Here is a 26,318-nt window from a genome sequence, read left to right as displayed (position 1 = left end):
TAGTGCTCTGTATGGGTTATCTGTTGATGATCGCGTTGTTAAAGGTAAGAGAGGAGGAGGAATGTCCCCATTCCTGGTTGTTTTTAATTCAAGTATAATTCATGCACAATAAAATACACAAATCTTAAGTGTCCAGTTAGATGAGTTTTTATAGTTTTATGTGCCCACTGCCCAAACAAGTTACAGAACATTTCCGTCAGCCAGAAAACTCCCTTTGACCACTTTCTAGTCAGCCCTCACTCCCGTCCCAGGGACAACCACTGATCTGATTTTTCACCACTGTAAATTAATTCTGCCTGGCTTTGAATTTCATGTCAATGTCAAATGGACTTAGAACAGTTAGTGTCTCTTCTTTTATGTGGCACGGTGTGTGGGAATCATACATGGATGTTGTGTGTATCAGTAGCTCAAGTCCTCCATTGTCTGAACAGCCCATGGTTTGTTTATGCAGTCTTTTGAGAGACAATTGGGTTATTTCTACTTTGTAGCTTTTATAAGTATAAGCCGCTATGGACTTTCTTGGACAAGTCTTTTTGTGAACATGTTTTCATTGTTCATGTTGAATTTCTCTATTGAATTTTTTTTTTTGTTTCATTGATTTTTTCATTCATTATTCTCCATGCATGCTTGAGGCTTAATTTGCTTTCTTCTGGCTTCTGAAGATGAACTTTAATGCTGTTAATTTTACCTGTTTTCTCCTAAGCAAAGCACTTAAAACTAAATTTCCTTCCAGGCAGTGCGTTAGCGGCATCCCATGAATTTTGATGTGTCATGTTTTCGTTATCATTGAGTTAGAATTTTTTTCTAATTGTCTTTATAGTTTCTGATTTTATCCATAGGTTATTGAGAAGGGTATTGTTTAACTCCCAAATATTTGGGGACTTCTAGATGTTACTGTTACTGATTTCTAATTTGGTCAGACAACACACTCTGGTTGATTCCATTGCGGCTATTTTTAGGTCTGTCTTGGCACGCTTGCAGTATGTACTGGAAAATAGTGTGTATTTTGCAGTCATTAGTCATAGGGCTCTATAAATGTCAATTAGTTCAAGATGGTTGAGACTGCTGTTAAAAATCTTTTATAGCCTATTTTTTTCTAATTGCTCAATCATTTATTGGGAGGGGGCTGTTAAAAGCTCTGATTGCACTTGTGGATTTGCCTATTTCTCCCTATAATTCTCAGGTTTTTGCTTCCTGTATTTTGAAATTTTTATTAGGTACACAATTGGGATCGTTATGCTTTCTTGATGAATTGACTCATTATAATGAAGTGACTTTGGTACTTTTTGGATTGAAATCCATGTTTTCTATTAATATAGTTAAACCAGATTTTTACACTTAATATTTGCATGCTATAACTTTTCTACCCTTTTGTATTTAACCCATTGGTATCTTTATGTTTAAAATGTTTTTCTCATAAACAGCATATACTTGGGTCTTGCCTTTTTATCCAGTTGGACAGTCTTACTTTTTTTTTTTTTTTTTTGAGATGGAATTTTGCTGTTGTTGCCCAGGTTGCAGTGCAATGGCAAGATCTTGGCTCATTGCAACCTCTGCCTCCCGGGTCCAAGCGATTCTCCTGCCTCAGCCTCCCGAGTAGCTGGGATTACAGGTGTGCGCCACCACGCCCAGCTAACTTCTGTATTTTTAGTAGAGATGGGGTTGTACCATGTTGGCCAGGATGGTCTCAATCTCTTGACCTCATGATCCACCCGCCTCAGCCTCCCAAAGTGCTGGAATTATAGGCATGAGCCACCATGCCTGGCCTAATTTTTGTATTTTTAATAGAGACAGGGTTTCACCATGTTGGTCAGGTTGGTCTCAAACTCCTGACCTCAGATAATCCACCCGCCTTGGCCTCCTAAATTGCTGGGATTACAGGTGTGAGCCACCATTCCTGGCCAATCTTTACCTTTTAATTGTAGTGTGTAGTTCATTTATATTTAACTATCAGCAATCATATGATTGCATTTCAATCTACTGTCTGGATATCTCTCTTCTATATGTCCCATTTGTTTTTGTTTTTTTTTTTTTTCCCGTTTCTCCTTCTTTGACTTTCTTTTGTGTGAATCAGGAATCTTTTAGCATTTCATTGTATCTGTTTTATTGAATTTTTTGTTATACTTTTGAACGTGTGTGGTGAGGGGTGGAGTGTTCAGTGGTTGCTCTAGAGCAGCCCTTCTCAGCTGAGGCACTATTGAGAGAATTAAGCCCTAACTCCCTTAGGCATCCGTTGTATCCGCAGTGAATTAACTTCTCTCCTGTGAATCTGTGTGCTCTCCTTGGGAGAACTGAGCAGGTATCACTGGAAATATTTTTTGTGAGGTGTAATCGTTTCCCGGAACCCTGGATGAAAAAGGCTGCTCCAGAGATTACAATGTGTAACTTTAACTTGTCCTATTCTACTTTCAAGTAATAATATGATACTTAATGGACAGTATAAGAATCTTACGGCCTGAGGCAGTGGCTCATGCCTATAATCCCAGCAGTTTTGGAGGCTGAGGCAGGTGAATCACTTGGGGTCAGGAGTTCCAGACCAGCCTGGCCAACATGGCAAAAACCCTATGTCTACAACCCTGTCTCCACTAAAAATACGAAAATTAGCCAGGCGTGGTGGCGTGCACTTTTAATCCCAGCTGCTCAGGAGGCTGAGGCAGGAGAATCACTTGAACCTAGGAAGTGGAGGTTGCAGTGAGCCAAGATCATGCCACTGCACTCCAGCCTGGGCAACAGAGCAAGACTCCATCTCAAAAGAAAAAAAAGAATCTTACAATATTGTGATTCCTTTTATTTTCTCCCAGCCTTTGTGCTCTTGTCATGCTTATGCATCTGCTATAAATACATTGTTGTCATTTCCTTAAATAGACACTAATCTTCTAAAGAAACATATCTATGAATACACGGAAAATGTCTTTTATATTTACCCTTTCTCTTACTCCTTGCTGCTTCTTGCATATGTGGGTTTCTATCTGGTATCATGCCCCTTCTGCCTGAGTACTTTTAGCATTTCTTACAGTGTACATCTGCTGTAGACTAATTCTCTCAGCTTTGGCCTTCCTGAAAATGTGTTTATTTTGTCTTCATTTTTAGGGGTATCTTTGCTGGATGTAGAATTCTAGGTTGACATTGTTTCTTTCAGTGCTTTAAATCTGTTTTGTTTTTTTTTTTCCATTGCCTTTTGACCTCCATTGTTTCTGTGAGAACTCAACAATCATTCATATCTTTGTTCCTTATAGTCTGTTTTTTTCTTCACTGGTTTTAAGATTTTATCTTTGGTATTTAGTAGTTTGGTTTTGATGTGGTTTTTTTTTTTTTTTTTTGCATCTATCCTGTATTCACTGAGCCTTTTTGATCTGTGGGTTAATATCTTTCATTAGTTTTGGAAAGTTTTTAGCCATTATCTCTTCTTCTGTTTCTTCCCATTTCTGCTCTCCTCCGTCTGGAAAGCTAATAACATGCTTTTTAGACCATTTGATACTATTCCTTAGATTTTAATGAGTTGAATTTTTAAATTCTTTGCACGATGTTTCCTCTGTGTATTTCAGTTTGGGTAATTTCAGTTGTCCTTATGTTCACTGATTCTTTGTAACTGCTGTTAAGCCCAACAAATGAATTATTTATTTCTTATGTTGTATTTTTTATTGGTGGCATTTTCATTTAGTTGTGTTTTTTTTTTAATAGACTTTTCTGTGTCTCATGTGTTCATGCATATTGTCTACCTTTTCCACTAAGTCCTTTCACACATTTACCATGGTTATCTTAATTAAAGTCTCTGGTAGTTTCATCATCTGGTTCATCTCTGAGTCTGCTCTGTTACCAGTTCATCATGTGTCTTATAATTTTATTGTATGCCAGGCATTTTGTATAAAAGAACATTAGAGACTGAGGTAAATAAAGATTTTCCTCAGAAAATGGCACACCTAGGCTGGGCACCGTGGCTCAGGCCTGTAATCCTAGCACTTTGGGAGGCCAAGGCATGCAGATCGCTTGAGCCCAGGAGTTCAAGACCAGCCTGGGCAACTTGGAGAAACCCCATCTCTACAAAAAAAAAATATATATATATATATACAAAAACTAGCCAGGCATGGTGGTTGGCACCTCTAGTCCTGGCTACTTGGGAGGCTGAGGGGGGAGGATCATCTGAGCTTGGGAGGTTGAGGCTGCAGTGAACTGTGATCGAGCTACTGCACTCCAGCCTGGGTGACAGAGTGAGACCCTGTCTTAAAACAAATAAACAAGAAAACGGCACACGTTTCTTCTGTTGAGCCACAAGAGGGAGGGGCTGTGTGAACCTCATCTGTAGTTTAGGGGCAACTTTTGTTGGAATTTCTTTACCACTGGCTTTAAATGTGTTCAGAGTAGAATTAGGAGTTTCCCTTCAGCAGACCTTGGGATCTTAGCCCTGGCAGAATTCCAGGGATGTCTTTATGTTTTAAAGTCGCCAGCTTTTGGAACTGTGGGAGACCTCTGGTATTCAGCCCTGCCGTCAGGCTGTGGGGCCGCTGGGGTGTTCGCTGCTCTCCAGTCTCACCCCGCTCTGTACCTCAGGAGGTTTCTCTCCACCTCACTTCCTTGCACCCAGCCTTCCCTGAAGCCCATGTGAGGGAGTTGGCGGGGGCAGAGGTGGGCTGTGCTGGGGCTCCCTGGAGTCCTCATCTGTCACGCCAGCCCCAACATGGTCATGAACTTCCACTCGTTTCCCCTCACGCCCAGCCCCAGGGCATCCCGCCCGCCTGCCAAGCACCAGGATAAAAGCTGTGGGCTCCTTCCCCAAGGAAAGGCTCATCCTGTCTGCATTTTGATTAATTTAGGTCCCTTTGCATTGCCAGCCCTCAGATGGCTTTAAATTTGATTTTGTTGCTTGCTTGGCTTGTTTTCATCTTTAGGGCGAGACAGTCTTTTGTAGCTTTTCTGCCTTCTGACTGGAAGTGGGTGCCTCCTGCATTTTCTTAACACCTTTTCCCCAGCTTATTTTGGAAACTGTCAAACCTACAGAGAGCTGAAAGAACAGTACAGTTAACATCTATCCACCCTTCACCCACATTCACCACTTGTGAACATTTTAATGCATTGACTTAATGTGTCTGTCTGCTTATATATGCATTTGTATGTGTATCCTTTTTTTTTTTTCCCCTAACCGATTTGAGAGTAAGTTGCAGTCATAATAACCTGGATCTCCCAAAAACAAAGACGTCCTCTAGTATGACCACAGTTGAATTGTCCTACCTTAGAAATTCATGATTGATGCGATAATACTAAGGTAGACAGTCCACGGGCCATCTGGAAAATCTGGAAACATTGACAGATATGCATGTCATTGTCAAGGTCATCTCCAGTCTGTGAAAAATAAATCATCTGCATTTCTAGACATCTGTTAATATTTTAATTCTCCCCAGCTTTCCCTAAAACATCCTTTGTAGCTGCTTTTTAAAAATTCAGGGTCCATTGAAAGCACCAGTGTTGCCTATGACCTGCCTTTTTACCTCTTTTTACCTGGAAAGTCTCACTTCTTTTTTGGGAGACTTTTATGACAGTGACATTGAGCTGTGTCCAGGCCAGTTCTTTTATAAAATGTTGTACGATCTGGATTCATGTATGTATTTCCACATGATGCTGAGTGTTTTCAGATAATTCAAGAACCAGATTTTCACATGAAACAATCGCAATGCTTTAGCACTGCACAGTCCACAGAAGCCTGCGGCTGCCTCTGGCCCCACCTGCCCCTGCTCCCCCAGGCCTCCCCTGCCCTTTTTCTTCTCTCCCTGCTTCTCCCTCGCCCTCAGCCCAGCAGCGTCTCCTGGGCAGTCCAGGCTCTCGGGGCTGGGTTGGGTAGCAGCCCCTGCAGCCGGTCCCACTGAGTCTGCCCTGCCTTCCAGATTCTGGTACAGGTCAAAGAGGTCCTCTCCAAGCTGAGCACGCTCGTGGAAACCACACTCAAAGAGGTGCGCGTTGTGGGGCAGTCGGGGGAGGGCCAGCGGGGGTGGGCTCTCTGGCTGGGGAGGGGCCACAGAGCTCAGGAACTCACGGAGCCACCTCCCTGTCTCCCTCACACCCCCACCCCTGTGCTTTTCCTCCTGAATATCCCATTTCTCTGCTGGCCTCTTGGTCTCTGTCCCACCCTCTTCGTTTGTGTCCCCTGCTTGTGTCTCTTGCATGATTCTTCTCGGTCTACTGTGAACTCTTACCCTTCCCCTCACCTCTGCCCCCTCCCCACGTCTCTCTCTGGGCCCCTCCCTCTCCGGTGGCCTCTTTTCTTTCAGACAGAGAAGATTACAGTATGCGGGGACACCCATGGCCAGTTCTATGACCTCCTCAACATATTCGAGCTCAACGGTTTACCCTCGGAGACCAACCCCTATGTATCCTTCTCGGCAGAGCCACCCTCTCCCCACCTCCACCCCCAGCCCCAGCCTCAGATCTGCAGAGGGGGAGGAGCCCCTGCCAGGGAAAAGACGTGACCTTGGAAAGGAGAGGCCTGGCCATGCTGGGGCACCAAGGTGTGGGTGGAGCTGCAGGCTGGCCACGCAGCCCAGGCTCCAGGCTCGGACAGGCCTGGGCCAGCACCCAGCGGCTGTAGGACCTGAGCTGGTAGCTCAGTCTCTCTGGGCCCTGGCTTGTCTTCGTCTGCCTCAGGATCGCATTTGAATGGCACCTGGTTCCATCCTGGCTTTGCCACTTCCCAGCTGTGTGAGCGAAGCAGGTTACTTCACTGCTTGGTGTCACAGTATCCCCACTTGCAAAGGGGGATAATAATATGTGCAACCCTATTACTCAGCAGTTCCTGAGAGGACAGGCTAAGAACAGGGCCTGGCCCATGCTCGATGCTGTGTAAGTATCTCCACATATTATGGTATTTGCTTGGTGAATGGTGGGAGGGTCTGTGTCCCATCTCCCCTGTGGGTCAGGCCTGTCTGAGGAGAGCTGAAGCAGGTGGACTGACTGGTCCCCGCACCTCCCCACCACTGGCTTTCCTGGAAGACAGGAGGCAGGGTCTTCAGTGCCATACTACTGAGGCTCAGCGACCAAGCTCTGGCTGGAGCCACAGTGAGGAAAGGGTTAGAAACCCAGACCCCTTGCACCCTGCCAAGTCCTCACTGATTGGGAGGTGCTGACAGGAGCCTTGAGACCAGGCAGGAGCAACCCATCTGGCCCATCTTCTGCCACCACCCCCCACCCCACCCCTTCCCCTCCACGCTTGCCGTGTTTTCCTTAGCAGGACAGATATTTAATGGTGACTTTGTGGACCGAGGCTCCTTCTCTGTTGAAGTGATCCTCACCCTTTTCGGCTTCAAGCTCCTGTACCCAGATCACTTTCACCTACTTCGAGGTGAGCTGGGAAGCGACAAGGTTTGGGTTCATTGTGGGGTCCTGGGTCGGGCACTTACTCTGCAAGGATAATAGTTGCAGCTGTATTTATTTTGTGGACTCGGAGATCATTCACAGGGCGGCCTTTTAAGGTTGAGTATGTTGTGCACTGCACAATAACATCACACCAAAGGACGCATTTATATCATAGATAGTGTAGAAATGGATGTTTACTCTGACCATTTTTCAGCAGATGGCAAACAAGGGTCTGAGGATGGGCCCCTTTTTCTAATTTGCACAAGGACATGAAACAGGCTTCTGGGTTGCCCTAAATCTGGCACTAAAGTCAAGCTGAGTGACGGAGTGAACAGACCAGGGCCCGAGGGTGGGAGTAAAGAGACTGTTGACAAGGCAGCTGTGCCCCCTCAGATTCAGGCTTGGTGTCAGATTCGGGTTCTCTTGATTGAAGTAGAGCCTGGAACTGAGTGTGGTGGTTCACACCTGTAATCCCAGAACTTTGGGAGGCCGAGGTAGGAGGATCACTTGAGCCCAGGAGTTTGAGACCAGCCTGGGCAACACAGTGAGACCTTGTCTCTAATAAACATTTTTTTAAAAGGCCGGGTGTGGTGACTCATGCCTGTAATCCCAGCATTTTGGGAGGCCAAGGCAGTGGATCACCTGAGGTCAGGAATTCAAGACCAGCCTGTCCAATGTGGTGAAACCCTGTCTCTACTAAAAATACAAAATTAGCCGGGCATGGTGGCGCACGCCTATAATCCCAGCTACCTGGGAGGCTGAGGCAGGAGAATCGCTTGAACCCGGGAGGCACATGTTGCAGTGAGCTGAGATTGCGCCACTGCACTCCATCCTGGGCGATAGAGTGAGAGTCAGTCTTAAAAAAAAAAAAAAAAAGCCAGGCATGGTGGCACTGTGCACCTGTAGTCCCAGCTTCTTGGGTGGCCAAAGTGGGAGAATTGCTTGAGCCCAGGAGTGTGAGGCTGCAGTGAGCCATGATCACACCACTGCACTCCAGTGTGGGGAACAGAGCGAGAACCTGTCTCTTTGGAAAAAAAATGAAATTTGAGGTAGAGCCCAGAGTATTTGCTGGAGGAACAGACACAGGTGTGAGACAAAGAGGGAACAAAAGGGGCCCTCTAGGGTTTTGGCCAGAGCATCTGGAGGACTGTGGTTGCCAATGACAAAGATGGGGAGACGTAGAGCAGGGTGTGGCCAGGAGCTGAAGAGCTCCCCTTTGGATGTGGCTGTGAGACTCAGGAGACATGGGGTGTGGGTGAGGTTCCGAGGGGTGTTGAAAATATAGGTTTCTTGGTGTCCAGATGAGATTAGACAAGAGGAGTTCACCAGGATGTGAGGGCCACACAGGGAGGCCCTGCCCATGGCAGGGTCGGGGTGAGTTGGGAGGGGAGTGATAGGCTGGGGCGAAGCCTGCATTCCTGTGTCCCTGGGCTCACAGGGTTCATGCAGCAGTGCCCAGCACAGGGCCATAGCTCAGGAAGCCCCCTGAGGAGGCAACAAGCACTCAGGCCAAGGAGTTGGACAAGCAGAGTCTGAGCAGATGCGAGGCTGGGCAGCCTTCTCCTTGCCCTCAAGCGCTGGAAGGGAAGGAGGCGGCCAGGTGCTTCTGTCCGAGACGGAAGGGTGGAGCTCAGCGTGGGCTGGGCTGGGGCACATGCTCTGCGGATGGGCCTACTTTTTGTTTTTGAGACAGGGTCTTGCTCTGTTGCCCAGGCTGGAGTGCCGTAGCATGAGCATAGCTCACTGAAGCCTCTGCTTCATGGACTCAGGTGATCCTCTGGCCTCAGCCTCCCAAGTAGCTGGCACTACAGGCACGCACCACCATGCCCAGCTAATTTTTAAAATTGTTTTGTAGAGAGGTTTCAGTATATCACCCAGGCTGGTCTCAAATTGCTGGGCTCAAGCAGTTCTTCTGCCTTGGCCTCCCAAAGTGCTGGAATTATAGGCATGAGCCATGGTGCCTAGCCATGGACCTACTTTTTCTCAAGATTCCACCCTTGGTACCTCCAGTCTGGAAGGCACCACAATGGGAGGCATGAAGCCCACGGGGGCAGGAGACACACGCACAGTTCTGGGCCTTGAGGGTGCCTGGCTGGAGGACACTGATGTACCTGGAGGCTGAGCTTTCTCTTCTGTCCCCATGTTTTCCAGGCAACCACGAGACAGACAACATGAACCAGATCTACGGTTTCGAGGGTGAGGTGAAGGCCAAGTACACAGCCCAGATGTACGAGCTCTTTAGCGAGGTGTTCGAGTGGCTCCCGTTGGCCCAGTGCATCAACGGCAAAGTGCTGGTGAGGGTGGCGTGAGCCCTGAGTGTGGGTTCCCCGCCCAGCCACACCTGGGCAGATGTGTGCTGGTGAAGGAAGTCGGGGCCTGTGGGTGGCTGGCACCTTCCCTCACAGCGGCATCCCCCAACTCCCCAGATCATGCACGGAGGCCTGTTCAGTGAAGATGGCGTCACCCTGGATGACATCCGGAAAATCGAGCGAAATCGACAACCCCCAGATTCAGGTGAGCAGGGTGGGGCCGGGTGTCTGCAGCAGAAAGGGGCAGCCTGAGCTCAGATCTCTCTGGCAACCCGGCCCTGCCTCAGAGGATGGGCTTTGTGCCCTTGGCAAGGAACAGCGGGTCTGAGCCTCAGTTTTCTCACCTGTGACTTGGGTCAATGCACCTCCTTCATGGGGTTGTGATGGCGAGCACGGTCATGACCGTGGTGCGGGGTGAGGGCACGGTGACCCCTGAGCACGCCTGTCCTTATTTGTGAGTTCAGCTGCGGACCCCTGGAGGGAGGGGGGGTCTTGGGGCTCCTGTGCTGGTGGCGGGCACACCTCAGAGAGTTCACGCACCGGTGCACACGCCCGTGCACACTGTGAGTGCTGCAGAGGACATGGATTGGGTGCGCCAGTTCCGTGTGGTCGGGAAGGCCTCTCCAGGGAGGCGAGGTTTGAGCTGACACTGCAAGAAGCAGAGGCATCTGGCGAGCATATTCCAGGCTCGAGGAGGGGTCCCAAGGCAGGGAGAAGTTGGCGAGCAGGCAGGGCTGTGCTTCGAGGGCTGACGTTGGACATGGGATTCACTGGGCCCAAATCCTGTGGCGCCTTACAGGCCTCAGTGAGGACTTTGTTCCTAGGGCAGTGTGGAGCCACCAAAGGCTTTGAGCAGGGAGAGGGCCTGATCTGAATAGTGGCGTTGAAAGCTCTGTCTGGCTTCGGGGCCATGCGGGTTGAGTGGGGTGTGGAGGGCAGATCAGCAGAGCGGGTGGGGGTGGCTCAGAATCAGTCACCTGTCCTGAATGTCCATGTCCGTGCTGGATGTCCCCTGCCCAGTCCCCACCCAGGCTGTGCTGTGGGGTGGGCACCTGGCCGGGCCAGGAGGTGGCCTATGAGTGACCACCCCCAGGGAGGTGGACTGGTTCCTAATGTTTCCCTCACTCCCCACCAGGTCCCATGTGTGACCTGCTCTGGTCAGATCCACAGCCGCAGGTGAGTCTGGGTGGGGTGCAGGGCTGGCGGGTGTGGGCTGTGGGCAGCAGGTGGAGGCAGACAGTCACCCTGAACCCCGTCTCTCCCATCTGCCCACCCTCAGAACGGGCGCTCGGTCAGCAAGCGGGGCGTGAGCTGTCAGTTTGGGCCTGACGTCACCAAGGCCTTCTTGGAAGAGAACAACCTGGACTACATCATCCGCAGCCATGAGGTCAAGGCCGAGGGCTATGAGGTGGCTCACGGAGGCCGCTGTGTCACCGTCTTCTCTGCCCCCAACTACTGGTATGTCTTTGCCTTTCCTGCCCAGGGCCTCTGCCAAGCCATGGGTTTTGTCTTGGTTTTTGTTTTGCCTTTTTATGATGGAACATGTCAAAGACAGGCAAGAGCAGATGAAAGAGCATGACGAACACCCCCGTGCGCATCACCCACCTCTGCGGCACCAGTGGGACCAGCCTGTGGGCAGTGACCAGCTGCCCCGTGTTACAGCAAGCCCCGGGCACTTTACCTTCCTCCCATTGATTGCCCAGCACGTTTCAGAAGGAAAGGGTCTTTTTCTTTTTCTTTTTTTTTTTTTTTTTTTTGAGACGGAGTCTCGCTTAGTTGCCCAGGCTGGAGTGCGGTGGCGCAATCTCCACTCACTGCAAGCTCCGCCTTCCGGGTTCACGCCGTTCTCCTGCCTCAGCCTCCCACGTAGCTGGGACTACAGGCGCCCACCACCACGCCCGGCTAATTTTTGTATTTTTAGTAGAGACAGGGTTTCACCGTGTTAGCCAGGATGGTCTCCATCTCCTGACCTCGTGATCCGCCTGTCCCGGCCTCCCAAAGTGCTGGGATTACAGGTGTGAGCCACCGTGCCTGGCCGGGGTCTTTTTCTTAACCACAATATCATGTTCACAGAAGGAGTGCTGGCTGGTCACGGTGGCTCATGCCTATAATCCCAGCACTTTGGAAGGCCGAAGCGGGCAGATCACCTGAGGTCAGGAGTTCGAGACCAGCCTGGCCAACATGGTGAAACCCCGTCTCTACTAAAACAAAAAGTAGCTAGGCGTGGTGGTGCACACCTGTAATCCCAGCTACTAGGGAGGCTGAGGCAGGAGAATTGCTTGAACCCGGGAGGTGGAGGTTGCAGTGAGCTGAGATCGCGCCACTGTACTCCAGCCTGGGCAGGAGTAAGACTCCATCTCAAAACATAACACACACACCCACAAAGGAGTGCTGATCCCTTGCCCTCACCCGAATCCTGCCAAGTTCTCTTTCTGCTGGTCTCTCCTAAGTGTCTTTTCCAGCTGACTTCTTCCAGACAGGACCCAAACAAGGCCCACATTTTCTGTCTCTTTACCTATGAGTTCCCTGTCTCTCCCCACCCCCATCATTTATTTGTTGAAGAATAGGCTTCTTCAACAAATTCTTCTTCAACAAGAATAGGCCTGCTGTACAGTCACCTGTGTCCTGGACTAGGCTGACTGCATTCCCGTGGTGCCGTGTGACACGTTCCTCTGTTCCCTGCGTCTCCGGGTGGGCAAACCTGGAGGCGTGGTCAGATTCCTAGTGGGGTCTGGCGAGCATCCACCACTGTGAGCTACGCCCTGCCCCTCCCTGCTCCTGCTTCCCTGACTCCCACCCTCTTTTCCCCATCCTCATCCTCCTGCCCTTCCCATTCTTTCCCCTTGGATTCCTGTCTTTCCCGTCCCTGTCTCTCTGTTCATCTGTGTCTGTCGTGGCTCTGTCCCTCCCTCTCCCTCTCTGTGTCCCTTCTTGCCCAGCCCTTCCTTCCCTTAACCCTCCAGCCCTGCCCAGCCCTGACCACCCTGTGCACTCTGCTCTTGCCCCTGCAGCGACCAGATGGGGAACAAAGCCTCCTACATCCACCTCCAGGGCTCCGACCTACGGCCTCAGTTCCACCAGTTCACAGCAGTGGTGAGTCACCCCTCAGGGCCCCCGCCCCTCCCGTCCTGGCTTGGGGACAAAGAGGCTGAGACCTTGGTAAGGGACGGGGATAGGTTCCGCCGGTGGGTACTCTGGGTGCTCAGGGGCTCTGTTGTGACTTCTGTCCATCCCACCTGTCCCGGCCCCACAGCCTCATCCCAACGTCAAGCCCATGGCCTACGCCAACACGCTGCTGCAGCTAGGAATGATGTGAGGCGACGGGCGGGGCGGCCTGCACCCCAGGGCCCCTCCACTCCCACCGGACCCCGGCCCTGGGCCAGGGGCAGAGCAGGCCCCGCCCCAGGGCAACGTCGGACCCCCTTTTACTTTGTAAAGTTTGTATTTATTCCCCTTTAGGTTTGCAGAGGGGGTAGGGGCAGAGTCGGGCTGGCCAGAGGGTCTGCTCCCTGGACAGAGAGGAAGGAGGTGGAGCAGCTGGGGCTGGGGGCACAGCCCAGGCATTCTGTGGGGAGGCCGTCCTCGGGATGGGGTGGGGCTGAGTGGCTGCCCTGCCCCCCTCGTTTGCATGGTTCCTCCCCCACTCAAGCAATAGGGCCCTGCCATAGGAAGACCCCCAGAGAGAGGGTCAGCAGGGGGGCCTCGCCTGCGCCTCCCCTCCTGTAGCCCCATGGTGGGGCTAGGCTGGGGCTCACCCCCCTCCCCAGCTATTTTATGTCTGTAATTAAATATGTTAAAATAAAGTCATTATTGGAAGTCAGCTTGTCTCTGGATGGTGGAGCCGCAGGAGCTGCCGGGGTTGGGTCACTGCCTGCCTGCTGAGGAGATCCGGAGAGTGGGGAGGCCACGAAGTCCCACTGGCCAGGCCCACCCAGCTCTGGGCTGACAGCCCAAGTGGCCGCTGCCTCCGCCCAGCACCGTGGGCTCCCGGGGAGAGTTCTGTCACCTGGGTGGGGCCGATAAGCCAGCACTGAGTGGAGCAGAGCGGAAGCTGAAGAAGCTCCTCACCCTTTGCCGGCTCCAGCACCAAGCGTGACGGTGCCGCTCCCTGCTCCCTGCTCAGGGTAGGCCCAGCAGTGGTTCTTCACGTCACACAATGAGGCAGGCGTCTCCAGTCATCAAGGGAGACCAAGAGGACCCTTGTCTCACTCCCAGGTGGCTCTTAGTCACAGTTAACGTTGGATCCCATTCAGGCTGCCCCGCTAGGCCTTGGTCCTCCAGAGAGATTGTGTTTCCAAGTTTGAGCTCCTCTGGACTCAGCTTTCTCCGGTGATAAGTGGCACTGGGGGATGGTCTAGAGCAAATAACTCCTGCAGGGCCGCGTCCAGGAGTGTTGGGCCCTTTCGAGGCCTCCCAGGCAGACATGAGGCATCTGCGGTCCTGATTGCGCGTAGGTGCTGGGGAGGCGTTCTCTAAGGCCCATCAGCCTGGCAGTGAGTGCACTGCCCTCTGGGGGCAGGTGCGCCGGGGTCCGGAAGCCAAGTACACATGGCTTCAGGAAAACAGGCCCGAGGCCCAGGTTGCCAGTGCCATTCGTTTCCCTGGGAAAGACCAAAGCAGCTACCATGGCTGTCGGGAGGGCGCTTCAGACCTGATGGGAGCCAGCCAGGCGGGCAGCTGTGAGGCTCGGACTCACTGGGTGTCGGGGTTCCCTGGCGCTGCAGTTCAGGAGGTCTCCCGGGACCCAGAGCAGCCATTATCCTCACAGTTAGGGTCCATTACAGTGAAAAGACGGGGGTGAGAATGAGCGGAGGGAAGAGGCGGGCGTGAGTGTCCTGCTGCCCTCTCCTGCGGAGTCGTGTGGACGGCGCTCATTTTCCGCGTGTGGATGCAACAGCGTACTGGAGTGTGGTCACCTAGGGAAGCTCACCCGGGCCTCTGCATCCAGGGTTTTCTTCAGGGGTTGGTCATGGAGACTGCTCACCCCACATGGTTGACCGTAGCCTCCAGAGAGACCCACGGCCCCCACCCTAAATCACGTCCTTAGCATAGACTGTCCACTGTGGCCCAGGGCCCCAGATAAAAGAGACGTTCCTATCAGGGAGGACACGCCACGGGCTCCCAGGTGACCTCCAGGAGCCAGCCTTTTCTTTAGTCGAGGCTACTCCCGTGCTGCACGGCTGCATAGCAAACCCCCTAACCCTCACCGGCTTACACAATGAACGCCTTGCTGTCTTCCTCAGTTCTGTGATTGGCTGGGCTTGGCTGTGCGGGGTGCATCTGAGGGCTCGAGGCATCTGAAGACTCGCCCGGCTGGACTCCATGGGGGCTGACTCCCGTGACTGCAGTTGCTGTGGGCCGTTAGCTGGGCCGGCACTGGGGCGCCTGCGTGTGGCCTCCATGTGGCCTGAGCTGCTCTCCCCATGGCAGCTGGGTCCCTCAAGGGAGCATTCAATGTTTATATTTAAATCAACCAACTGCATTCCAGCTGTAGCACTTGCCTCAGCAATGTCCTGCCTCACATTCAATTGTCTATTTCATTTCCTTCAATCTGCAACATTTCCTCAGCCCCTCTTTGTCTTTGACGTGGACGTTTGTGACGATCACGCTCCTCCCCCTCCCCGAGACTGAAGAGTGCTCCCTGTCTGGCTGCCGTCTCCTCCCCGTCGAGTGTGGCCAGGCTGTCCAGTGGGAGCATCTCGGAGGGGACACAGCAGAGGCCCCATGCTTGTGATGTATGTTGCGGATCATTTTCCCCCATTCTGTCCTTTTTTGTTAAATGGTGGTGAAAAGCACATCACATAAACTGTACCACCTTAACCACTTGAAAGTCTATATCCCAGACTGTCTTTTATCTTTAGACTTCACTTGTGGTTTGTTGCCACGGTACAGGTTTATTTTTATGAAGCCAAATGTATCAGTATTTCTTTAATTGTGCTGGCGTGGGAGTCGGTACTTCTCCCCACACCCGGGTTTCAGGGAAGTTCCCTCGGGTTTCTTCTTTATGTCAAGATCTCTAGTCTATTTGGAGTTCCTTCTTGTATGTGATGTGAGGAATGGGTCTCATTTTATCTTTTCCCAAGTGGCTATTGGAGGAAGTTTTTAAACGAGAAGAGAAATTCAGAAGATGCTGCAAGACATGGGGTCTTTACAGCGACCAATGTCTCGGTAAAGTCAGAACAAAGAGACTCAGGCACACCCACCAGAAGGACCAGAACTTTGAGCAGATCAATGCCACAGAGCTGGGCTCAGGGAAACGGAAGGGATATGGGAGGGAGCGAAAGCATTTAATGGGGGAAGGTCTGGGTAAGCCGATAAGTTTTGGGGAATCAAGGGGGATAAATACACGTGAGTAAGGCTCTGAAGTTAGAGGCAATGAATTGAACAAAAAAGAAACAGTAGCTTCCAAAAGGGAGTGTGACCGAGAGACGCCCGTAGAGGCAGGTGATGAACATCCAGGGCTGGCCGGGCACGGGGGCTCATGCCTGTGATCCCAGCACTTGGGAAGGCAGAGGCATGTGGATCGCTTGAGCACAGGAGTCTGCTGAAGTAGGGGACAGCTTACGGTTTGGATCAGGGTCATCAAGCTGGGGACGTGCCAGGTACACGGAGGTGGGGGAGATGCTGGGGGCAGGTGTGGACACTAAGCAATGGTGTCGGAGGCTGCTGGGGAGTCTCAGGGTCTGGCAGGAGCAGATGTGAACTCCCAGGAGTGGTGGACATGAATTAGGGGTCCTAAGAAGCCTCAGCCTCACCACCAACCAAGGAAGCTGTGAAGTAAAGACCAGAGAACCCGGGGGAGGGGGAGGCCTTAGATGCTCCCCACCCTATCGACCAGGATGGACCCAGGCATCCACCCAGCTGGATGGAGCAGAGACTCCAAGGCAAGAAGGACCCGAGTTCTGTCTCCCTGTCGTTCTCTTGGTCCCTTTCATGCTGTCTTCCCCGGCCCCCATCTGTCAATGGCCATGATTAGGTCACAGACCCAAGTTCTGGCCACCAGGGCAGGCAGAGAGATGACCTAACCTCCATAACACCAGTGGAGGGGGGCGGGGGCTGCCTCCCACCTGTGGGGGGTGTCATTTGCTTGGCAGCCAGAGGGACAGGCCACCACCCCACCCCTCCTTGCCAGCACCACACCGGGCAGATGGAGAAACTGGGCCCATGGTTCCCTCTGCCCACACCCTCCTGTGGCTCTCATCTCCGTGGTCCAGCAGATGTGGGGAGCCAGGGTGAGGAATTTGGACACTGGAAAACGTGTGGAAGCAGTTAAAACCTGAAGGGGCCGGGAGGGGCAGGGTGGGCACCCATCTCAGGATAAGTCGAGGAGCAGCAGCGTGGTTTTCCACGCCTGGCCCCTTGGCTCTGTTCTAAGAGTTTACACGCATTAACATTGCATTCCAACTCAGTCAGACACTTTTCAGATGCCCATTTTGCAGATAAGCAAGTTGAAGTACAGAGAGGTTAAGTTACATACTCAGAGTCACACAGCCAGCAAGTGGCAGAACGGGACTTGAGCACCAGCTGACTGGCTGCAGTCTGTGCCCTGAACCAGTTTGCAGTAGCATTGAGCGCTTTACGTGTCAGGCGGTTTGCAGGCACTTAGGGTCTTCGCAACAGCCCTTTGATGCCAAATGCTAAAATAATATCTGGGGAAAAGCTTTTGACCCCTTTTAGCAAACAAAAATTTTATGATGGCAAGAATTTATCCTGCCTGGTTAATCTGATTTTTCCCTTTTTAGTACATGGATGGTCCCTAACCTTACCCCTGAATAGAAAACTCACGACTTCCCCCAGAGCTGTGCAGCTCTCAAAGCATTTTTTTTTTCCCCCTGAGTTGGAGTCTCGCTCTGTCGCCCAGACTGGAGTGCAGTGGCGCGATCTCGGCTCACTGAAGCCTCTGCCTCCCGGGTTCAAGCCTCCTGAGTAGCTGGGATTACAGGCGTGTGCCACCATGCCCAGCTAATTTTTGTATTTTTAGTAGAGACGGGGTTTCACCTTGTTGGTCAGGCTGGTCTCGAACTCCGGACCTCACGTGATCTGCCCGCCTCGACTGCCCAAAGTGCTGGGATTACAGGTGTGAGTCACCACGCCCGGCCTCAAAGCATTTTTGTTAGCGGTCTTTTAAGATTTCTCCACCGGGCGGGGTGGATCACGCCTGTAATCCCAGCACTTTGGAAGACCAAGGAGGGCGGATCAGAGGTCAGGAGTTTAACACCAGCCTGGCCAACCTGGTGAAACCCCGTCTCTACTAAAAATACAAAAACATTAGCTGGGCGTGGTGGCAGGTGCCTGTAATCCCAGCTACTCAGGAGGCTGAGGCAGAATTGCTTGAACCAGGACCCAGGAGGCGGAGGTTGCAGTGAGCCGAGATCGCTCCACTGTATTCCAGCCTGGGCTACAGAGCGAGACTCCGTCTCAAAAAAAGAAAATTCTCGCTTTTGCGGGTGGCAGCGAGCGCGGAGAGGACACCATGAAGGCTTCGGGCACCCTACGAGAGTACAAGGTGGTGGGTCGCTGCCTGCGCACCCCCAAATGCCACACACCGCCCCTCTACCGCATGCAAATCTTTGCGCCTAATCATGTCGTCGCCAAGTCCCGCTTCTGGTACTTCGTATCTCAGTTAAAGATGAAGAAGTCTTCAGGGGAGACTGTCTACTGTGGGCAGGTGTTTGAGACGCGCCCCCTGCCGGTGAAGAACTTCGGCATCTGGCTGCGCTGTGACTCCCGGAGCGGCACCCACAACACGTACCGGGAGTACCGGAAGCTGACCACTGCGGGTGCTGTCACCCAGTGCTACCGAGACACGGGCGCTCGGCACCGCGCCCGGGCCCACTCCATTCAGATCATGAAGGTGGAGGAGATTGCAGCCAGCAAGTGCCGTCGGCCAGCTGTCAAGCAGTTCCACGACTCCAAGATCAAGTTCCCGCTGCCCCACCGGGTCCTGCGCCGTCAGCACAAGCCACGCTTCACCACCAAGAGGCCCAACACCTTCTTCTAGGTGCAGGGCCTTCGCCCGGGTGTGCCCCAAATAAACTCAGAAACGTCCCGGTGGGAAAAAAAAATTCTCTTGGAACTGTTCTGTGCCTGTCAACTGCATGGCGCTAGGGGGCGCTGCAGCACCACGGTATTTTATAGTCATTACAACACTCGTCCAGCAGATGGCGGCAAAGTGTTGGGGAAAGAGGATGCCCTTTTGCCAATCCCCATATATTTTTCTGATTTTCATTTGTATGGTATGCAAACATTTCCAATTCTCAAAATTTGGTCTCAGCTACCATTCTAACCATTTGAGGCTTACGCTTCTCTGTTTCCCGTCCACTCTGGGCCGAAGTCTTCCTGTCAGTGAAACAGGGATGTTTAAAGGAGTTTTCTTGGGCCCGTTTCCCAGAGCTGTCCTGACGACCCATTTGGGGCAGTTTCTCTCTTGTTGGGGCGTGGAGCTGCTCTTAAGGCCCTGCCTGCTGGATCCTCAAATAACGTGGTGGACACTCCCCTCCAGACCTCCTCTGTGGACCCAGGCTCTCCTCTCTCAACCCCTTGGAGTTCCCACCTCTTCTGGGCCCCAAAGTCCTGTCTCTAACTCAAAGACAGTTATCTGTGTTAAAATAAAATCACACGGGCCCGACGCGGTGGCTCACGCCTGTAATCCACTGCGGGAGGCCGAGGCGGGTGGATCACTTAAGGCCAGGAGTTCGACACCAGCCTGGCCAACATGGAGAAATCCCATCTCTATTAAAAATACAAAAATTAGCCACGCGTGGTGGCGCCTACCTGTAATCCCAGCTACTCGGGAGGCTAAGGCACGAGAATTGCTTGAACCCGGGAGGCAGAGGGGCAGTGAGCCGAGATCGTGCCTCTGCACTCCATCCAGCCTGGGTGATAGAGCAAGACCCCGTCTCAAAAAGAAAAAAAAAAAAGTAACCTTTTCTGCACTTGCTCGCTTTATTTTTCAGAGCTCTGATTGCCCCTGGTGCGCTCATTTGTTTCTCAATAGCACGCCGACTTGTCAGGGAGGTTAATAGAGGAAATTGGTGACACGGGCGTTGCAATCAGGAAGCGCTGAGAGTAGGAAGTCAGGTGGGCTCACGACTAGCAATGCAGGGAGCTGCTCGCTCGTGAGGATTGGAGGAGCCACATGGAAAATGCTGCTGCCCAGAGCCCAGGTGGCTGCGCTGGCCAGGCAGGAGCCCCTGGTTCGCAGCGGTGGCCGTCACTGCTGCTGCTGCCACCACGGCCCAAGTATCCCCTAGATGGCGTCCCCTTCCTCTGGCTTCCTCTCCCATAGCAACAGCAGCCCCTGCAGAGGACTCTGGAGTTGCGGTTGCGGGGTCCTACCCCGCAGGGGGCAGGTAGGCGTGGCGGGGAGAGGCAGTAGAGTCCCTCAAGGTCAGCTCTGACCTGTCCCCGAGGTGTTCCCGGCCCCAGCAACTGCTCAGTTATTTGTTGACTACTGACGGTCGATAGAAATCACCTGGACTGGGGAAGGCTGACCCCAAATGCGCCTACTGGGGAATGTGCTGGAAAGATACGCCCCCTGGAGGGAGTGCGCCCAGGGAGTGGGGAGGAGCGTTTGAGATCGAAGGAGTGGCCGCGTAAAGGCCCTGAGGTCTCGCAAGGAAGGGTCCAGGGGGTTCCCAGCCCCTGTTGTAGGTGCAAGAAACAGGAACCTCCTAGAGCGAGCATGCGGAGGGGAGGCAGTGGGTATGCCTCCTAGATGAAGACGAAATCCATGCTTTAGGGAGTGAGGCCTGCTGGGGACAAAAGTCTGGCAGGCAGGGCCCGAGGAGGGTCGGGGCAGGAGAGGGTTTGCAGTCATCGGAAACGGGGCGGCCTGGAAAACCCTCACTGAGAAGGTGCCAAGTAAGCAAAGACCCGAAGAAGGTGAGGGGCCAGCAGATGCCTGGGGGAAGCGCATGACGGGAGATGCAGGAAGAGCCAGGTTAAAAGCCCCAAGTGGGTGTGATAATAGGGGGTTATTAATGTGTGACTACTGCCCCTCCCGTGCCAGGCTTGGTGCTGGCGTAGGGGAGGCAGTGGCGCCAAAGAAGGCCACCTGCCGGCCGGGCACGGTGGCTCAAGCCTGTAATCCCAGCACTTTGGGAGGCCGAGACGGGCGGATCACGAGGTCAGGAGATCGAGACCATCCTGGCTAACACGGTGAAACCCCGTCTCTACTAAAAAATACAAAAAAATAGCCGGGCGAGGTGGCGGGCGCTGTAGTCCCAGCTACTCGGGAGGCTGAGGCAGGAGAATGGCGTAAACCCGGGAGGCGGAGCTTGCTGTGAGCTGAGATCTGGCCACTGCACTCCAGCCTGGGCGACAGAGCGAGACTCCGTCTCAAAAAAAAAAAAAAGAAAGAAAAAAAAAAAGAAGGCCACCTGCCTTCATGGTGGTCGCTGTTGAGTTGGATTCCCACGTGCCTGGAGTTTAAAAGTGAGGCAGCCTGGAAATGAGCTTGCAGAGTTCGCTGGGGGGCCTGGGGGAGGTTCCGCCGTGTAGACTTTCAGAGAGCTGGCCCGGGGGGGATCTGGATCCTGAACCCCGCCGATCCCGGAGCCAGCTCAGAGACAGGGGCGCCCTAAAACTCCTAGGGATATGACCAGCTGCTGGAGGGAGGGAGAAGTCTGGGTTCCGGGGACAGAAAACAACACTCTCTACCCCCATCCGGTTCCCCGACCCGGTTTCCACCGAGGCCCCGCCCTCCCCAGCGCAGTCTCCGCCCCTTGCATAGGAGGCCACATCTCCTACATCTAGATATGCAGAGAGCATGTCAACGCGCAGGAGCTGCAGCGCCCCATTTAACCACCAAGAGGCGCTCCAGGGCCGCTGGTAAAAATCGTGCGGGAAGAGATGGCTGGAGGCCAGGAGTTCAAGACCGGCCTGAGCAAAATACTGACCCACCCTCAACCCCCGCTCCCCGCCTCTCGTCTATACAACAATAAATACAAATAAATAAATAAAATAAACAAATAAATATTAAATCGTGCTGGCGATGGTTTTTCCCGAGCACTGGAAGCGCCGAAGTTTTCCCTGGCCTTTCAACGCTAGACTGCAGAAAGCAGCAGGACAGCGGTTCTCAAAGTCAGGTCCTGGACCAGATGCGTCAACGTCTCCTGGGAACTAGATACACATTATCCGGCCCACCCGAGACCTACAGAACCCCTTTGGGCCGGGAGCCCAGAAAGCTGAGTTTTCAAAGGACCCCCCAGGCACCTGCAATACGGGACCAGCTTGAGAAACGCTCCAGAATCACAGTCTGAGACCCCAGCTGTGGGGTCTGATGGTCTCTAGGATCCCTAGGGTCGCGGTTGTCAGCCCCTGCTGCCCATTGCTGGGAATCACCTGGGAAGCTTTAGGGACTGTTGCTGCCCCAGCGGTGCTCTGCACCATCCCGAGATTCCAAGAGTGGCTCCTGTGTGCATGCTGGACAAGGGCTCTGGGCCATTCCAGGGGCAGCCCGGGCGGGGACTGCTACCCTAGGGTCTCTGTCAAGGCCAGCATGTGCAGTGAATAACTGGCCACTGCTGATACGTAGCAGGAATAAGACGAGATGATGTCTCCTAGGGTTGATTTGAGCACGAACACATCACACCCTTTTCAGTACCCTGAGCAATGCTGGAAGGAAAGCTCTGCTATGATCCCCCTTTCCCATGAGGACATGGAGGCACAGAGAGGTCAAGTAACCAGCCCAAGGTCACACAGCTTGCAAGGGGCGGTGCTGGCACAGCCAGGCAGCCGAGCTCCAAATTTCTCTTCACCCAGTACCCAACCATTTCCTCTTCTCCTGTCACACCTGTGGGCCTGGGAGGGGGACTCAGAAATCAGAAATCCTTCCACCCCCGTGTCTTTTGTTTGTTTGTTTGACAGAATCTCGCTCTGTCGCCTAGGCTGGAGTGCAGTGGTGCAATCTCGGCTCACTGCAACCTCCGCCTTCTGGGTTCAAGCAATTCTCATGCCTCAGCCTCCCAGGTAGCTGGGATTACAAGCACCTGCCACCACGCCCAGCTAATTTTTGTATTTATAGTACAGACGGGTTTTCGCCATGTTGGCCAGGCTGGTCTCAAACTCCTGACCTCAAGTGATCTGCCCATCTCGACCCCCCAAAGTGCTGGGATTACAGGAGTGAGCCACTGTACCCAGCCCCTCTACCCCCATGTCTTAGAGTGGCATCCCTCCCCTCCATGTCTGTGTTCTGGAATCACCTGTGGCCTCTTATTTTCCTCTTTGGTGACAATGAGGAGCAGCTGGACTGGTCCAGATGAAGGTGGATTCAGAACCCAACCTCTGGTTTTTTGGGCTTCCTCTTGGAAACCTTTGTGCATTTGAAACCACACCCCAGAGGCATCAAGGGACTGACTGGCCCTGCAGACGCTGTTTCAAGGCCCCTGGGATGAAATCTAATACTGAACACCCTGTTCTGTCTCAGTTACTAGAGGGCTCCCCCCACCTCTGGGGCCTCCCCGAATGCTCGCGGTGGGGATGCTGGGAACAGGAGTTCAGAAAACGTTGTGTTCATTCGAGGGGGAACAAATTTTGACTCAGTGGGGGACAGACTTGCCCAAAGCCTCAAGGCCACCCAGAAAGGCTATGCAAATAAGACCCAGGGATGGCCGGGTATACAAATAAGACTCAGGAGGCGTGAGAATCGCTTGAACCAGGAGGCAGAGGATACAGTGAACTGAGATCGTGCCACTGCACTCCAGCCCGGGTGATGGAGACTCTGTCTAAAACAAACCAACCCAGGGAGACGGTGTGAAACTGTTTTTTTGTTTGTTTGTTTTTGTTTTTTTTTTGAGTCAGGGTTTCACTCTTGTTGCCCAGGTTGGAGTGCAATAGCGCAATCTCAGCTCACCACAACCTCCGCCTCCCGGGTTCAGGTGATTCTCCTCCTACCTCAGCCCTGAGTAGCCGGGATTACAGGCATGCACCATCACGCCCAGCTAATTTTTTGTATTTTTCGAACGGACAGGGTTTCACCATGTTGGCCAGGCTGGTCTCGAACTCCCGACTTCAGGTGATCCACCCACCTCAGCCTCCCAAAATGCTGGGATTACAGGTGTGAGCCCCCGCGCCCAGGTGTGAGACTGTTTCTGCAAGCATCTGTCTGTGACTGACTGGCGTTTGAGTTTCTGTGTGATAACATGTGAGTGTGCCCATGTGGCTGAGGGGATCAAAGTGTCCAATGGCATTTAGCAATGTGTGACGTGTCCTGAGTGGGTGAACATGCTGGCATTTGCAAGTACGGCAGTGTTTGCGTGAATGGGTCTGTGGGTGTGTGGGGGTCGCCTTCCCGGAGCACAGTGGATCTGTGTGCCTATGTGAGTACGTGTGTGTGCTACACGTGTGTGTCCGTGTCTGTGTCTATGTATGGGCAGGTTCATCATAATGTCTGTTGGTGAATGTGGTCTGCCAGTGGTGCCTGTGTGTGTACATGTGTCTGTGGTATGTGCTGTGCCTCCGTGCCTGGGTCCGACTGTGCATGTATATATGTGTGTGTACACATGTGTGTGGCAGTGAGAGGGACTGGCCCAGTGTTGCTTGATGTCTGTGAAATCCACACAACTCCATATTAAGTCCATCTTGCCACTTGTTTGGGGTCCACACCGCTTTCCTTCTCATAGGCCCCCCGCTGTTCCCCGGAGACAGCCCACAGCTCTGGGCGCTGCAGGGAGGAGGAGCAGAGAAACTCACTCTGAGTCTTCATTTCCTGCGTTCTGCTGTTTGCTCCTCCGGTCTCCAAATTCCTCCGAGCATCTGTCTCTGCTGTTCTTTTACCTTCTAGCTCCTCAGGCAGGCCAGGTCCCCGTGGTCACGTACCTCTGCCCTCTGAGGTGGGCAGCAGCAAAGGACAGCCTCCCTCCCCACCACCGACCAGAACCTTCCCACCCAGCCTCTCCGCCTCCCTGCACCTGCAAAGCCTCCCCTCCAGGTGAGGTCCACAGCTTGTATTTTCCCCAGGGCCTCATTCTTGCCAGGCTGTGAGCCGTGGACTACACGGCCAAGTATCCACCACCATGCACAAAAGGGCTCTAGCAAGGCCATGCAGCACGCCAGGCAGCAAGCAGCACCAGCAGTAACCACTCCACTCAGAAAAGAGCTGGGGTGGGGCGCAGTGGCTCACTCCCATCATCCCAGTGCTCTCGGAAGCCGAGGCCAGAGGATCGCTTGATCCCAAGAGTGCAAGTGAGCCGTGATTGCAATACCGCACTCCAGCCTGGGTGACAGAGCCAGACACTGCCTTGAAAGAAAGAAAAGAGAGAGAGAGAAAGAGAAAGGAGAGAAAGAGAGAGAGACAGAAAGAAAGAAAAGAGAAAGAGAGAGAGAGAGGGAGAGAGGGAGGGAGGGAGGGAAGGAGGAAGGAAGGAAGGAAAATAGGAAGGAAGGGAGGAAGGAAGGGAGGAAGGGAGGTAGGAAGAAAGAAAAAGAAAGAGAAAGATGAAGGAAGGAAGGGAGGGAGGGAGGGGAGGGGAGGGGAAGGAGGGGAAGGAGGGGAAGGAAGGGAGGGAGGGAGGAGCGTGGAAGAGAGAAAGACAAAAGGAGGGTGGTGGGATACAATTCTTTACTTTCCAGAGAAAAAAAATAAGAAACTTAGGCCAGGCCTGCAACCAATTAGGAAGACAGACTGGCCCCTGGACCTCCATGAACTCCCTTTTCTCCTGCCCTCAGCAAGGCTAGAGTCTGGTCATTTGCTGTTTTTCACTGCTGGGGGTTGTGGGGACACAAGGCAATACAGAGAGAGGCCCCCAGCTTCCTCCCAACCTCCACAGGGCCTTAGCAACCCAATTTCTTCCCAATCATAGGAAGCAGTTGGCTGGGCGCAGTGGCTCATGCCTGTAATCCCAGCACTTTGGGAAGCCGAAGTGGGCGGATCAGTTGAGGTTAGGAGTTCAAGACAGGCTTGGCCAACATGGTGAAACCCCATCTCTACTAAAAATACAAAAATTAACCAGGTGTGGTGGCACACGCCTGTAGTCCCAGCTACTCGGGAGGCTGAGGGAGGAGAATCACTTGAACCCGGGAGGTGGAGGTTGCAGTGAACCGAGACCGCGCCACCATACTCCAGCCTGGGTGACAGAGACTCCATCTCAAAAAAAAAGAAGCAGCAGCAGCAATTAATGCACAAGCAATTAATGCACAACACACACAGCCTTTTTTTTTGTGACAGAGTCTCACTCTGTCACTAGGCTGGAGTGCAATGGTGCGATCTCGGCTCACTGCAACCTCCACTTTCCGGGTTCAAGAGATTCTCCTGCCTCAGCCTCCCGAGTAGCTGAGACTACAGGCATGCACCACCAGGCCAGGCTAATTTTTGTATTTTTAGTAGAGACGGGGTTTCACCATGTTGGCCAGGATGGTCTTGATCTCTTGACCTTGTATCCACCTGCCTCGGCCTCCCTAAGTGCTGGGATTACAGGCGTGAGCCACCACGTCCGGCCAACCACAGCCCCTCTTTTAGGCCTTTTCTTATTGCAATGAGTTTTCAATGTGTCCAGTGGCCGAATTGCCCAGATGTTTGGAAGCTTGATGCAAACAGAATTCAGAGCCACACAGGCACCGCTAGCAAATCCACATCTCTGATGCTGAGGGCCCCAGAATCTGTGTTTTGAACAGCATTTTCAGATGCTTTTACTGTACCTTACAACCAAGATCGGGAGAGGTATGCAA

General features: G+C 52.8%; 1 protein-coding gene and 1 pseudogene across 3 annotated transcripts in view; both read left to right on the top strand.

Annotated features, from left to right (window-relative positions):
• PPP5C (protein phosphatase 5 catalytic subunit) overlaps nucleotides 1-13,470 on the top strand; it is a 41,190-nt gene extending 27,720 nt beyond the window's left edge. Inside the window, exons 5-13 of one of the 2 annotated variants that reach the window (XM_003915749.3) lie at nucleotides 5,877-5,942; nucleotides 6,261-6,359; nucleotides 7,222-7,327; nucleotides 9,493-9,635; nucleotides 9,768-9,855; nucleotides 10,786-10,826; nucleotides 10,930-11,108; nucleotides 12,662-12,743; nucleotides 12,904-13,470. In XM_003915749.3, the coding sequence (XP_003915798.1) occupies nucleotides 5,877-5,942; nucleotides 6,261-6,359; nucleotides 7,222-7,327; nucleotides 9,493-9,635; nucleotides 9,768-9,855; nucleotides 10,786-10,826; nucleotides 10,930-11,108; nucleotides 12,662-12,743; nucleotides 12,904-12,966 (867 nt within the window). In that variant the 3' untranslated portion in view covers nucleotides 12,967-13,470. The remainder of the gene's footprint in view (nucleotides 1-5,876; nucleotides 5,943-6,260; nucleotides 6,360-7,221; nucleotides 7,328-9,492; nucleotides 9,636-9,767; nucleotides 9,856-10,785; nucleotides 10,827-10,929; nucleotides 11,109-12,661; nucleotides 12,744-12,903) is intronic. The other variant, XM_021931221.2, reaches the window with a different exon arrangement.
• Nucleotides 13,471-17,996: 4,526 nt separating this feature from the next.
• LOC101008952 lies at nucleotides 17,997-18,704 on the top strand (annotated as a pseudogene). The gene has a single exon (XR_641020.4). The product of XR_641020.4 is annotated as a 60S ribosomal protein L18a pseudogene (transcript).
• Nucleotides 18,705-26,318: the final 7,614 nt, after the last annotated feature.

Source organism: Papio anubis, chromosome 20 (genome assembly GCF_008728515.1).
Source record: "Papio anubis isolate 15944 chromosome 20, Panubis1.0, whole genome shotgun sequence".
NCBI lineage: Eukaryota > Metazoa > Chordata > Mammalia > Primates > Cercopithecidae > Papio > Papio anubis.
Note: the sequence above shows the minus strand (reverse complement) of the source record. Positions and strands in the feature narration are given on the sequence as shown.